General features: G+C 40.5%; 2 protein-coding genes across 2 annotated transcripts; one reads left to right on the top strand and one right to left on the bottom strand.

Annotated features, from left to right (window-relative positions):
• Positions 1–858: 858 nt before the first annotated feature.
• LOC128865856 (protein SDA1 homolog) lies at positions 859–3,463 on the top strand. The gene is made up of 4 exons (XM_054106237.1): positions 859–1,194; positions 1,265–1,546; positions 1,610–1,771; positions 1,829–3,463. The coding sequence occupies exons 1-4, from the start codon at positions 1,003–1,005 to the stop codon at positions 3,374–3,376; spliced, it is 2,184 nt and encodes a 727-aa protein (XP_053962212.1). The 5' UTR covers positions 859–1,002; the 3' UTR covers positions 3,377–3,463.
• Positions 3,464–3,631: 168 nt separating this feature from the next.
• LOC128865858 (RNA-binding protein 8A) lies at positions 3,632–4,378 on the bottom strand. The gene is made up of 2 exons (XM_054106239.1): positions 4,199–4,378; positions 3,632–4,100 (listed from the first exon to the last, which is right to left on the bottom strand). The coding sequence occupies exons 1-2, from the start codon at positions 4,257–4,259 to the stop codon at positions 3,664–3,666; spliced, it is 498 nt and encodes a 165-aa protein (XP_053962214.1). The 5' UTR covers positions 4,260–4,378; the 3' UTR covers positions 3,632–3,663.
• Between the last annotated feature and the right edge of the window lie 8,647 nt (positions 4,379–13,025).

Genomic DNA, 13,025 nt, shown 5'->3' with positions numbered 1-13,025 from the left:
CTTATCGATTAAACGTACTTCTAGGTCTTGTTTTTTATTTATCCAGCTTTAGGTATAACAAAATTAAGCAAATTAGATAATAAAAAAAATGTATTGTTTACTTATGCTAATCTCCTCTAAATCTTGAAGATTTTGCCGTTTTCTGGTGTGCCCAATGTCACAAGCACTCTTTTTGTAAAGTACATACAAAAATTCCAAATGAATTTATATTTTATCTATTCATATGCGCGTTCATATTTACTTACCACTTCTTACAACTTGAGTAGCGATTTTGCGTCATGCGGCTACATATACTCTTTTAAGTAATCTTGAACCCTCTCGCGATTTCGTTATACAAAATACCATGTTAAAAGCATTTGCTACAACAAAAACTATGAACTGACAGTTTTATGGATAACAGCATTGTAGTTAAAGAGAAAAAAAAAAAAAATTTAACAATATGGCGGTTCAGGAAGTATTTTTCGAATTATCAAATCGATATTAAAAAAAATCCTTTGATCAATTTGATAAATTTTATTGAATTCTATCAAGCGGTTTTTAAGTTACAATGATCACCAGTTCAAAAAACATGGTTTGGAGAAAAACACATTTAAAGTTTTGCGAACGCTCCGGAGCGCCCGAGCGCCCTTTGTTAAATAACTCGAATAACTTGCAAAGTATTTTTCGAATTCACTTCAAATTTTCACACAAAATTTTTAAGATGTTATACTTTAAGGAAATGCAAAAAAAAAATCAATTTTTCGAAAATTTTGACTATCCCTAATTCTTAAAAAATATCAATCTGCCCGGCCCATTCTCATTTGTCATCTTGTCAAATATATGAAAAAACAAAACAAATGTCAACAAGTTTGAATTGTGAATGGGTTCTTTTTCAAGAAGCTGCGTACGTGCCAACAACGTGTTTGGCTATTAGCGCAGTTAAGTAGTTTGTATTTTTGTTATTTTCGACAAAAATACCTACCGAAATCCATTGATTCGTCGTTGTTTTTCATACAAACCATAATGGTTCGTCATAACAACCAACTGCCAGATAATTTGCCACAGCTGCAAAATCTGATAAAACGCGATCCCGATTCATATCGAGATGACTTCCGTCAACAATATCAACATTTTCTTAGTAGCTTGGAAGTGTTTGCGCTCAACCCAGGCGAAGAAAACCAATCGTTGGATGAGCTAGTCATGTTCATTGCGCAGGTCAGTACATACGATATGAATATTTTGTAATAAATTTAAATTTATATTTATTTATTATGCCCATATTCAGGTCGCGCAATGCTATCCAGAAGAGTGTGTCAAGTTCCCGCAACACCTAGTGGATTTGCTGAAAAACCACGCCACAACATTAGATCCTATAATGCGTAATTGCTTTGTCAAGGCGTTAATATTGATGCGGAATAAAAATTTGATACCGGCCATTGATTTGTTAGAACTGTTCTTCCAGCTATTGACCTGTCCTGATAAAAATTTGCGTTCTTTCCTGCAAACTCATATTATTACAGATATAAAGAATATGAATGCCAAACACAAGGATATGAAACTGAACTCGGTAAGGTTTATCACCATTAAAACTGAAACATTTAAACTAAACTAAACATTCCATTTTCAATAGACTTTGCAAAACTTCATGTATTCCATGTTAAAAGATGCCAATCCAAAAGCGGCAAAGATGTCCGTAGACATAATGATTGAATTATACAAGAAGAATATTTGGAATGATGCGAAAACAGTTAACGTTATAGCGACAGTAGGTTGCTTTTCAAAAATTATGAAGGTTTGTTAAACGATAGCTAAAATTAAGGCCGCATACCATTAAAATATTTTTTATTAGGTACTCGTTGCTTCTTTGAAATTCTTTCTGGGCCACGACGATGAGGAAAAAGGTTCCGATGATTCTGACAGTGACAATGAAGTAGACCTTAAAGGTGCGCTCATGCAAAATCGTGTCAATAAAAAAACTAAGAAGCGTAAGAAGCAATTGGAACAAATCAAAAAGCAAGCCATTAAAGCTCAAAAGAAGAAGAAGAATGCTCCAGCTTTTAATTTTTCTGGCATACATCTGGTGCATAATCCTCAAGGCATGGCCGAGGGACTCTTCAAACAGCTGCAGTCAACGAATGAACGGTTTGAAGTTAAACTGATGCACTTAGATGTTATCTCACGTTTGATTGGCATACATCAGTTGTTCCTATTTGGTTACTACCCCTACATTACGCGTTTCCTGCAACCACATCAACGCCAAGTGACACGTATCATGCAATTTGCGGCGCAAGCTTCACACGAATTGGTCCCTGGGGATATTGTCGAACCAGTGCTAAAAACAATTGCTAATAATTTCATCACCGAACGCAATTCCAGCGATGTAATGGCGATTGGTCTCAATGCCACGCGTGAGATTTGCATGCGTTGTCCTTTGGCAATGGGAGAGGAACTCTTACGTGACTTGGCTATGTATAAAACGTACAAAGAAAAATCCGTCATGATGGCTGCACGCTCGTTGATTATGTTGTATCGCGAACAGTTGCCAGCGCTGCTGCATAAGAAAGATCGCGGACGTCTCACCGAAGCACAAGCAGAGCGTAAAATACGTGCATATGGTGAGGTTGAGGTTCATGAGACGATACCGGGTGCCGAAGCTTTGCTTAAAGACTCCAAGGAGATTGATTTGGGCAGTGATGATGATAGTGATTCCAATGACGGGCAATGGGTTAATGTATCGCATAGCGAAGATGAGGGCGGAAATATGGAGAGTGGCGAAGAAGATGATGACGAGGAAGATGGTGAAGAAGAAGATGAAGACGACGACGACGAAGAAGAAAATACAGAAAATGAGGACGGTGAAAGTGATGCTGGTGAAGAGGATGAGGAAGCAGAAACTGATGAGAAGTCGGAAAGTTGTGTGAAAGAAAATCTAAAAAAGAAGAAAACGAATGATGATAAACGAATCGGTGTACAAGTTTTGGATGCCAAAGAAGCTGCTCAGGAGTTGGCTATGACGCGCATCTTCACTGATGAGGACTTCAGACGAATCAATGCTGCGCAACTAAAAAAGACGGTTACGAATGCTCGTAAAAGACCGCTGGAAAAAGATCGTGCTGAATTTGTAAAATTGAACAGTATTGAGATGATATACAAAAAACGTAAACACGACAAAGAATCCCGCTTGGAAACGGTGAAAGCTGGTCGAGAAGATAGAGAGAAATTTGGTTGGAAGGACGGACGTAAAAACGAGCACAGCTCCAAAACGAACAGTGAAAAGCGTAAACGAAAGAACTTTGTTATGATGCGACACAAGGCGCGTTCAAAGGTGAAGAAAAGCTTCCGCGACAAACAGCGGGCAATGAGAAAACATTTGCTGCATCAAAAGAAGATGAAGTGAGACTGGGTTGGTCGTTCATCTTTTCCTTTTATTTCGTGTATATTACATATATAGTTTGAATAAACTAGATAGTTAATTGTAAGCGAATTTGCTGATTTTTGCGTTTATAAAAAAAATTTAATTCACTTGTTATTAAATGCCTACTACAGCGTAATTCAATTAAATTAGTACAAATTCAACTCTCTGTGTGCAAATGCCAATTTAAACGTTATTTACATTTCATTGAGACATTCCCCGCACATTTCGTCAAGCATACTTGCACGCATTTTGTTTTTTTTCTGCAGTATTTATCTCCTGCGCTTTTCAGATTTCTTCATCCGTTTCGGTCCTTTTACGAAACACCAGTCCACCTGTATTACTTGTCCCATGATTTCCGTGCCATGGAGTGCTTCTTTTGCAGCAAGTGCTTGTTTGTGAGTTTCGTATTCTACTAGCGCATAACCCTTTGAGAAACCAGTGCGACGATCCAAATTCAAGTGTATGTTTTTGATGTCGCCAAACTCGCAAAATTTCTCTTGGATATCATCCTCTTGCGCTTCCTCATGTATTGAGGTAACAAATAAAATCCAACCCTCAACGGAACGTTGTGGACCCGGCTCCAATTCGTCGTCGTCTTCATGGCGGACGCGTTCATAGCTCTGTATTGGCTCGCGGGAATTGCTTTCGCTACCAAAACCGCGACCTTTGCGGTGCTTGACTTTCTCCTTTAGGCGAACAATGCCCTCTGAAAGAGAGTGGAAATGCATGTAAAGATTTTTTCTAGCGTGCTAACTAGAAGCCGACATGACGTTCCACTGGACTAAATAATGTATTTATACTTACGATCACCGTCCTCATCCACCTCAAACTCCTCGGCGTTATCAATATCTAGCACGTCAGCCATTTCTATTCAAGATTTTATAGAATTAAAGGGAATAAATATATTTAGTTCACCGCCGAAAATAGGCAAACAACACGAATCAATTCTTCAGAACTGCAAATTGGTGTATTTGCAATGATGAGATGACGTGAAACATTTCATAGCGTGTAAAAGCTTAATGAGGAACATGGTGAGATATGAAACATTTGAAATATTGCGCTATAGACGAGAAAGAGTTATTTAGACAAAAACATAATGATTTACGTGTATAAATAATTAGTTTTGGTTTTTTGGCATTATCGGCACGTATGAATGAAAATTTTAATTACAAATGACCTCTGTTAAAATATTTTGAATACTTACTACTGTAGGAACAATTATATAAAATATATTACTGGAAATCTACCCTGTTATGCGATGTGATTTGTACTTGCAATGCGAAAGCAAATTTAATACTTTGGCATAGCAATACCGCATTTAAATATGAATATATATCCGGCATCTTGGTAATATAGGGTAAATCAAACTTAACTTCATGGTAAACGTTTTATTCGAATGCAGACAACAACATTTTTTAGTAATATAATTTTCTTTCGCATCGGAATAACTATTCATACCGCATTGCAGAGTAAACGCCCTGAATTTTAATATTTTTTGAAGTGAAACTTCTTAGGCGTCGATGGACGAGCGAGAATGGAGAGTAAAAATTCAAGGACATGCAACGATTTGGCTATTTTCGTTCCGCGAGAGAGAAAAAAGATGTAACGTAGAGGAAAAGAAGAGAGAGAGCTATACCTTATATATACTTTAAATAAACTTTAGGCTATTTTTCCTGAGTTTTTTTTTGTGGTTGCTAATTTATAGTGAGAAATAACACTGCCTACTTTTTGGCTTTGAAAATACATTTTTGGTGCCTAGCTTTTGGCGTTATATTTCCTTGGTGCCTACTGTTTGGGGCGTTTTTTGGTCATAATTTTTCTGGGTCTTACTTTTTGGCACTTATTTCCGTTTCCTGGCGAGTGCTTGTGCGTACTACAAAATGCTATCCATTCCAGGGTCGGATTAACCCTCCGATGTTCATATGGGTCTAGCCAGACCCATTCGATCTTTAAATGTATGTAGATCTTTTATTTTTAATATCTGAGGCTTCTTAGTCCACGACTTCCTAAAATGTAGTGTGCTAAACACAATGAAGTAGCAAAATTAAGATTTTTGCTATATTTGTTGTACAAATAATAATTTTAAACTAATTTCGTTAATTAAGCTCACATGGGTCTGTGCAGACCCATATAAGCTTCTCATGTAAATTGGTTAACCGTTAGGCGTAAACAACTAAACTGTTAGCGGAGGCAGAGGCAATAATAATAATTTTTTAGTTCACATTTGAAAATTAAAGTGAACACGTGTTTTTTAATTAGTGGGAAGTGTTTTTTTAAATAAAATGGAACAAGTAAATATGGATGAAGTTGATGTGATGACGCGTTTGCTTCGTAAGCTAAGTGCAGCAAATGTGAGTCCGGAAGAACGTCCGCGACTTCAGGCACAAATCGAAGAAATTATGGGACAGGAGTCCGATCCATTTGAAACAAGTGGCGACGTAGAAGATGATGAATATTTTCCAGATGAAGATGACTTCGGTGAAGCATCAGATATAGAACAGGAAATCGAGTTAAAGGCTGTTCTGGATGAAAACCATGATGATATTGAGGATTTGTATAGAGAAGCTATCGCCCTTCAGGCTTCAACCTCAATGGAATCATGCAGCACATCTATTACCCAGGGCCTTATATACAGGTCGAAAGATGGTAAGATGTGGAATTCAAATCCTCCACCACCTGGAAGGCCTCGTTGTCACAATGTTACAACTTTTACTCGTAAAGGGCCACTACGAGGAGCGTCACCGAGTCATAAAGCTCTTTTCAAGCTATTGCTGGTGTATTCCACTCGAATTCTCAGCCAGCGAAAGAATTGTGGGCCAGTTACAATATGCCAATTTATAAGGCCACTATGTCATTGAATCGGTTCAAGAGCTTAACTACTTTCATCCGTTTCGATAACAGTGGTACTCGTGCTGAGAGGTTGAAGCAAAGCAAATCTGCTGCCCTGGACGATGTATGGCTCATGCTGATGGCCAATTTAGAGAAAGCATACACTCCGGATGGAGGATGGTTCCATGTGTAGAAGTCCACGCAAGTGGGGAAAGTTACTGATCGCCATTCACTTGGGAGTGGCCAGGACGATTCTTCTACATATGGTTCAAGCAGCTCACAACGGCCGGGATTAGCCCACGTATCCTCTGGGTAGCTCCCGAACACCCGTTCGGGAGTGAGCTAACGTGAGAAGGCGAAGCATTCCAGGATAGCTGGTTGTGCGCTGGGTTTGGGACCCGCCACTTAAAAATCCCCCCCCAATGAAAAGAATTACAAAGCCTCGGATGAGAACTGCCTTTACTGATGACGACCCCTGCAAACGAAATAAGGAATATGATTTGAGGGCATGCACCTGGAATGTCCGGTCCCTTAATGGGGAAGGTGCCTCTGCCCGGCTGGTTGATGTCCTCGTGAGAGTAAAGGCTGACATCACTGCCATCCAAGAGATGCGATGGACGGGGCAAGGTAAGAAAACCATAGGACCTTGCGACGTCTACTACAGCTGCCATGTAAAGGAGCGCAAATTCGGTGTCGGATTTGTTGTGGGAGAGAGACTTCGTCGCCAAGTACTGTCGTTCACTCCGGTGGACGAGCGTCTCGCAATAATCCGCATCAAAGCGCGATTTTTTAACATCTCGCTAATTTGCGCCCACGCCCCGACGGAAGAGAAGGACGATGCGACCAAAGATTCCTTCTATGAGCGCTTGGAACGTTCCTATGAGCGCTGCCCCCGCCACGACATAAAAATCGTGCTTGGCGACTTCAACGCCAGGGTGGGCAAGGAGGGAATTTTTGGTCCCACAGTCGGAAAATTCAGCCTGCACAACGAAACATCCGGTAACGGACAGAGGCTGATCGACTTCGCCGGGGCCCGAAACATGGTAGTCTGCAGCACCAGATTCCAGCATAAAAAGATACACCAAGCTACCTGGCTGTCTCCTGATCGAAAAACGCGAAACCAGATCGATCACGTTGTGATAGATGGAAGACACGCTTCTAGTGTATTAGATGTACGTACGATCCGAGGGCCCAACATCGACTCGGATCATTACCTTGTTGCAGCCAAGCTGCGCACCCGCCTCTGTGCAGCAAAAAACGTACATCTACCTACGCAAAGAATGTTCGACATCGAAAAGCTGCAATCACAACAGACAGCCAGAAGATTCGCCACTCGACTCTCACTCCTGCTCTCGGAGAGCACTGCCCAACAAACCGGCATGCGCGAGCAATGGAGCAACATTTCTCGTTCACTACGTACCGCCGCCGAAGAAGAAATCGGATTCCGGCGAGCCCGAAAAAACAATTGGTACGACGAGGAATGTCATGCTGCCGCAGAAAGAAAGGATGCCGCCTATAGAGCCACGCTGCGATCGGGCGCAACGCGAGCCATGTGGGATCGCTACAGAGAGCTGAAAAAGGAAGAGAGACGTATTATCCGACAGAAGAAACGAGAGGCCGAAATACGTGAGTGCGAGGAGCTTGAGATGCTGGCCAACAGGAACAACGCCCGAAAATTTTACCAGAAAGTTCGGCGGCTTACAGAAGGTTTCAAGACCGGGGCGTTTTCCTGTAAGAACAAAGACGGCGATCTGGTGACTGACGTACAGAGCAATCTTAAATTATGGAGGGAACACTTCTCGAACCTGTTAAACGGTGACAGCTGCGCATGTCATAGAGAATGTGAAGATCCCGATACCCCAATCGTTGACGACGGAATTGTCGTTCCGTTACCCGACCATGACGAGGTGAGAATAGCAATATCACGGCTAAAGAACAACAAAGCCGCGGGCGCCGACGGACTGCCGGCTGAGCTATTCAAACATGGCGGCGAGGAGCTGGTAAGGTGCATGCATCAGCTCCTATGCAGAATATGGTCGGATGAAAGCATGCCTGCCGATTGGAATTTAAGTGTGCTCTGCCCAATCCATAAGAAGGGCGATCCTGCAATTTGTGCCAATTACCGCGGGATTAGTCTTCTAAATATCGCCTATAAGGTTCTAGCGAGCGTATTGTGTGAAAGGCTGAAGCCCACCGTCAACCAACTGATTGGACCTTATCAGTGTGGCTTCAGACCTGGAAAGTCCACCATTGACCAAATATTCTCAATACGCCAAATCCTGGAAAAGACCCATGAAAGGAGAATCGACACACACCATCTTTTCGTCGACTTCAAAGCTGCATTCGACAGTACGGAAAGGAGTTACCTGTATGCCGCGATGTCTGAATTTGGTATCCCCGCAAAACTAATACGGCTATGTAAGATGACGTTGCTCAACACCAGCAGCGCCGTCAGAGTTGGGAAGGACCTCTCCGAGCCGTTTGATACCAAACGAGGTTTCAGACAGGGTGACTCGCTGTCGTGTGACTTCTTTAACCTGATGTTGGAGAGCATCGTACGAGCCGCAGAACTTAACCGCTCAGGCACAATTTTTTATAAGAGCGTACAATTGCTGGCGTATGCCGATGATATTGACATCATCGGCCTTAACAACCGCGCTGTTAGTTCTGCCTTCTCCAAACTGGATAAAGAGGCAAAGCGAATGGGTTTGGCGGTGAACGAGGACAAAACGAAGTACCTCCTGTCTTCAAACAAACAGTCGGCGCACTCGCGTATCGGCACCCACGTCACTGTTGACAGTTATAATTTTGAGGTTGTAAAAGACTTCGTGTATTTAGGAACCAGCATTAACACCGATAACAATGTCAGCCTTGAAATCCAACGTAGAATCTCTCTTGCCAACAAGTGCTACTTTGGACTAAGTAGGCAATTGAGCAGTAAAGTCCTCTCTCGACGAACAAAACTAACACTCTACAAGACTCTCATCATGCCCGTCCTAACGTATGGCGCAGAAGCTTGGACGATGACAACATCCGATGAAGCGACGCTTGGAGTGTTCGAGAGAAAGATTCTGCGTAAGATTTTTGGACCTTTGCACGTTGGCAATGGCGAATATCGTAGACGATGGAACGATGAGCTGTATGAGCTTTACGACGACATAGACATAGCGCAGCGAATAAAGATCCAGCGGCTTCGTTGGCTGGGTCATGTCGTCCGAATGGATACAAACGCTCCGGCTTTGAAAGTATTCGATGCGGTACCAGCTGGTGGTAGCAGAGGAAGAGGGCGGCCACCTCTGCGTTGGAAAGATCAGGTGGAGAAGGACTTGGCTTCACTTGGTGTGTCCAATTGGCGCCGGTTAGCACGAGAGAGAAACGACTGGCGCGCTTTGTTAATCTCGGCCAAAATCGCGTAAGCGGTTATCGCGCCAATTAAGAAGGAGAAGATACACTCCGGATTGTCATGTGGGCGCACTCGATTCACCCAATATATTCCGAGTAAGCCGGCAAAATATGGCATGAAAGTGGCCCTTTGAAAGGTACAATTTATACTGGAAAACCACCAGGTGGCTAGCGAGAAACGAATCAAGGTGAACGGGTCGTCATGAAATTGATGGAAAATTATATGGACAGCGGTAGGACTGTTTATGCTGACAATATTTTTTCAACATACAACTTGGCAGAAATGTTGATGGATCGTAGAGTGGCTTTCGTCGGTACCGTAAGAAAAAATAAGACCTTCATTCCGCATGAATTGCTTAACCCGAAGCGTGATGTTAAAAGCACTTTATTTTGTTATCACAATAATAATATCGCTCTGTGCTCGTATATGGCAAAGCCGAAAAGCCAGTAATTATGTTATCCACTGCCCATTACCGTCAAAGCACCGATCCATTGAAAGGATTAAAGCCAGATCAAATTTTGGACTACAATGAATTTAAAGCGGGGGTAGATACAATGGATCAAATGTTGACTGAAATCTTGTCCATCGACATCAGATGCAGCACAGCAACAATCATATGCTCAAGTTGCTTCAACACGGTCATCGTGCTACCATTGTGCTGCTTCTTCTTCGAAAAAGCGACGTAAAACTCGTTATAACTGCAGCAAATGTAATCGTCTCATATGTCTTAATGAGCATTCCATGCAACTATATAGCTGTAAACCCAATTGCTCTTCGTAATTAATACTAATCCGTTCAAATAAGTAAATAAAATTATTTTTAAAACCGTATTTCCTACATTATTTGTATGGGTCTGGGCAGACCCTTATGATGCACTTACCGCATCATAAGGCACCGAACATCGGAGGGTTAATTGATATTGTCTTGCGGTAATTTGTGCCGTTGCTGCGGTCCTGGAATCGCTGCGTTTGTGCGGGTGATAAACGCTCGGAGTAGTGCGCGTTGTTACCTCGGTTTGTGTCCGGCGTTTACCTCCGTTTTTTGTAAACTTTGACTATTTGTATTCTCTGCAAAGGTTGTGAATTTATTTACATATATATTCTTTCTCTCTCTCTCTCTCTCATTCTCTTTTGGGTCTCTCCCTCTTTCTTTGTCTGCCTTGAAAGTTTCACTTCTGTTATGTGTACTACGCTACACGCACTTTTTGAAGTGAAAACTTCTTTAGAATCGTTGGGAGTGATTTGAGACTCGATGAAACGAAAAAGCGACACCAAAAAGAAGAAGAAAAAAGGTATACGTATATATATGTATGTATAGAAAATGCTTCATTACCAGGCACACAGAAGGATGGCATAAGCAAATTTAAATTTGTGAATTTATATATATATGTATATATGCGGATATATGTATATATGTTGTGTATATGTACATATGTGCCTCGCCACAGCAAAACATACGGTAAAATTTCTCAAGAAATCCAGCGCGCATTCATAGGCACAGCGCACATTCATAGGCACAGCATTGCATGTACAGTAGGGCGGGTCGATTTAAAAATCGCTCATTGCTCTATGAAAATCGTATTCTAGGGATCAAAATAAGAAACTTTACCGAAGGAACCATACCTCTAAAACGAATTCTAATGTCCCCCAATTTCAAAATATCACCATTTTTGGCCTTTACATGAAAAAATCAGCTAAATGGCTATGTTTTTTCTTTATTTTTATTTATTTATAATATTATCTATTTTTTCTCTTAAGAAATTTATTTAGTCAGAACATATGTAAATGAATGAATGTGAGTTATAGAAAAGAAACTAAAAAAACACCAGTCTAACGGTTAGACGCGATAGAAGTGAAACCTTCCGTAAAACAAACTGAGAGAGAATGAGACGAAAGCAGCATTAGGAGCGGGATAATTATAGGTTCATTATAATATTGCTATAAAGTTCATATTTTATTTTCTTCATTTTATTATTATTCATCCTCAATGTTTTCAATTTCAACAAATGATACGAGTGCTTATGATAGCTAAAATATCATACAAATGCTTTGGTTTCGATGTTGTCAACATATCTTTCAAATACCGCGACAATGGTTGTTTTTGATCGTGTTGTCGATTCAGTGCGATTGTTACACATTTTTAAATTGAATGTTGTATTGAGAAAGTCAATTAAAGGAACCGCTGTGTCCAATGCAAAATTTACGTTAAAATCGCCACTTAAAATCATTGGAATTTTATCGTAATCTTTTCTAAGTATCCGCGATACTTCTGATGTATACTTTATTAAATTTTCGTGAATGAATTCCGTGATGCTATTTATTGATTTTTTTTTCTGTCGATATTCACGACACTTTTCTGCATTATTTTTCGGCATAATTGCGGTAAATATTTAAAAATGAAAATATTTACGAATATAAAAATACACACGCGGTTGCTATTATGAGCGTCCCCAGCAAAACCTGCGTGACCGAAACTCCAACACAATTACATTTTTTTGAATGTTACAAACACATATGCACGCAGGTTTTGCTGGGGCGTGACCGAAACTCTAACACAATTACACATATCGTCCCCTTAGTATTAAAATAGCCTATAAATTTTTTGATGTTTTGAGAAAATGAATTTCAAACTTTTTGTCGAAAGTAGCTCTCACTCAAATCTCGTTATGTCTGTAAATATTTATTATTTTTTGACTGACGTTTTGACCCACTTTGTGGAACTAGAATTTGAGAAAATTTTGACCACATATAAAATCGACGATGGAGAATCCAAAAATTCAATAAAAAAATAATAGCCTATGAGCACATAGGCTATTGTTATACTAAGGGGACGATATGCACTCGTATTTGTTTGAAAATCGACTTTTTTTTTTGGTTCTCCGTCACCTTTGGAAAATGTGTAAACAGTAAGCAAACTTTATTCATATATTTTTCCTCATTTTTGCATCAGTAAAATTAAACAAACGCCGTAGCCGAATGGGTTGGTGCGTGACTACTATTCAGAATTCACAGAGAGAACGTCAGTTCGAATCTCGGTGAAAACACCAAAATTAAGGAAAACTATTTTTCTAATAGCGCTCACCCCTCAGCAGGCAATGGCAAAACACCGAGTGTATTTCTGCTATGAAAAAAAGCTCCTCATAAACATATCATAAAATAAAAAAATAAAATAACTGTATAAAAAAAATTTTTTTCTTGTGATTCGAACCAAGGATTTTGGATCGGAAGCTCACATTGCTAGCCGCTCGGCTATCGCGCCATGCTGTCGGCGCTGGCCTAAAAGTTATTTAGTTCGTCGCTACGTGTATATGTAATATTCGTAGCCAAGAGTGTCGCATTTTTCGTTTCACTTTTTCTCAAATCACTCCCAACGATTCTAAAGAAGTTTTCACTTCAAAAG

This window comes from Anastrepha ludens, chromosome 6, assembly GCF_028408465.1.
Source record: "Anastrepha ludens isolate Willacy chromosome 6, idAnaLude1.1, whole genome shotgun sequence".
Lineage (NCBI taxonomy): Eukaryota > Metazoa > Arthropoda > Insecta > Diptera > Tephritidae > Anastrepha > Anastrepha ludens.
Note: the sequence above shows the minus strand (reverse complement) of the source record. Positions and strands in the feature narration are given on the sequence as shown.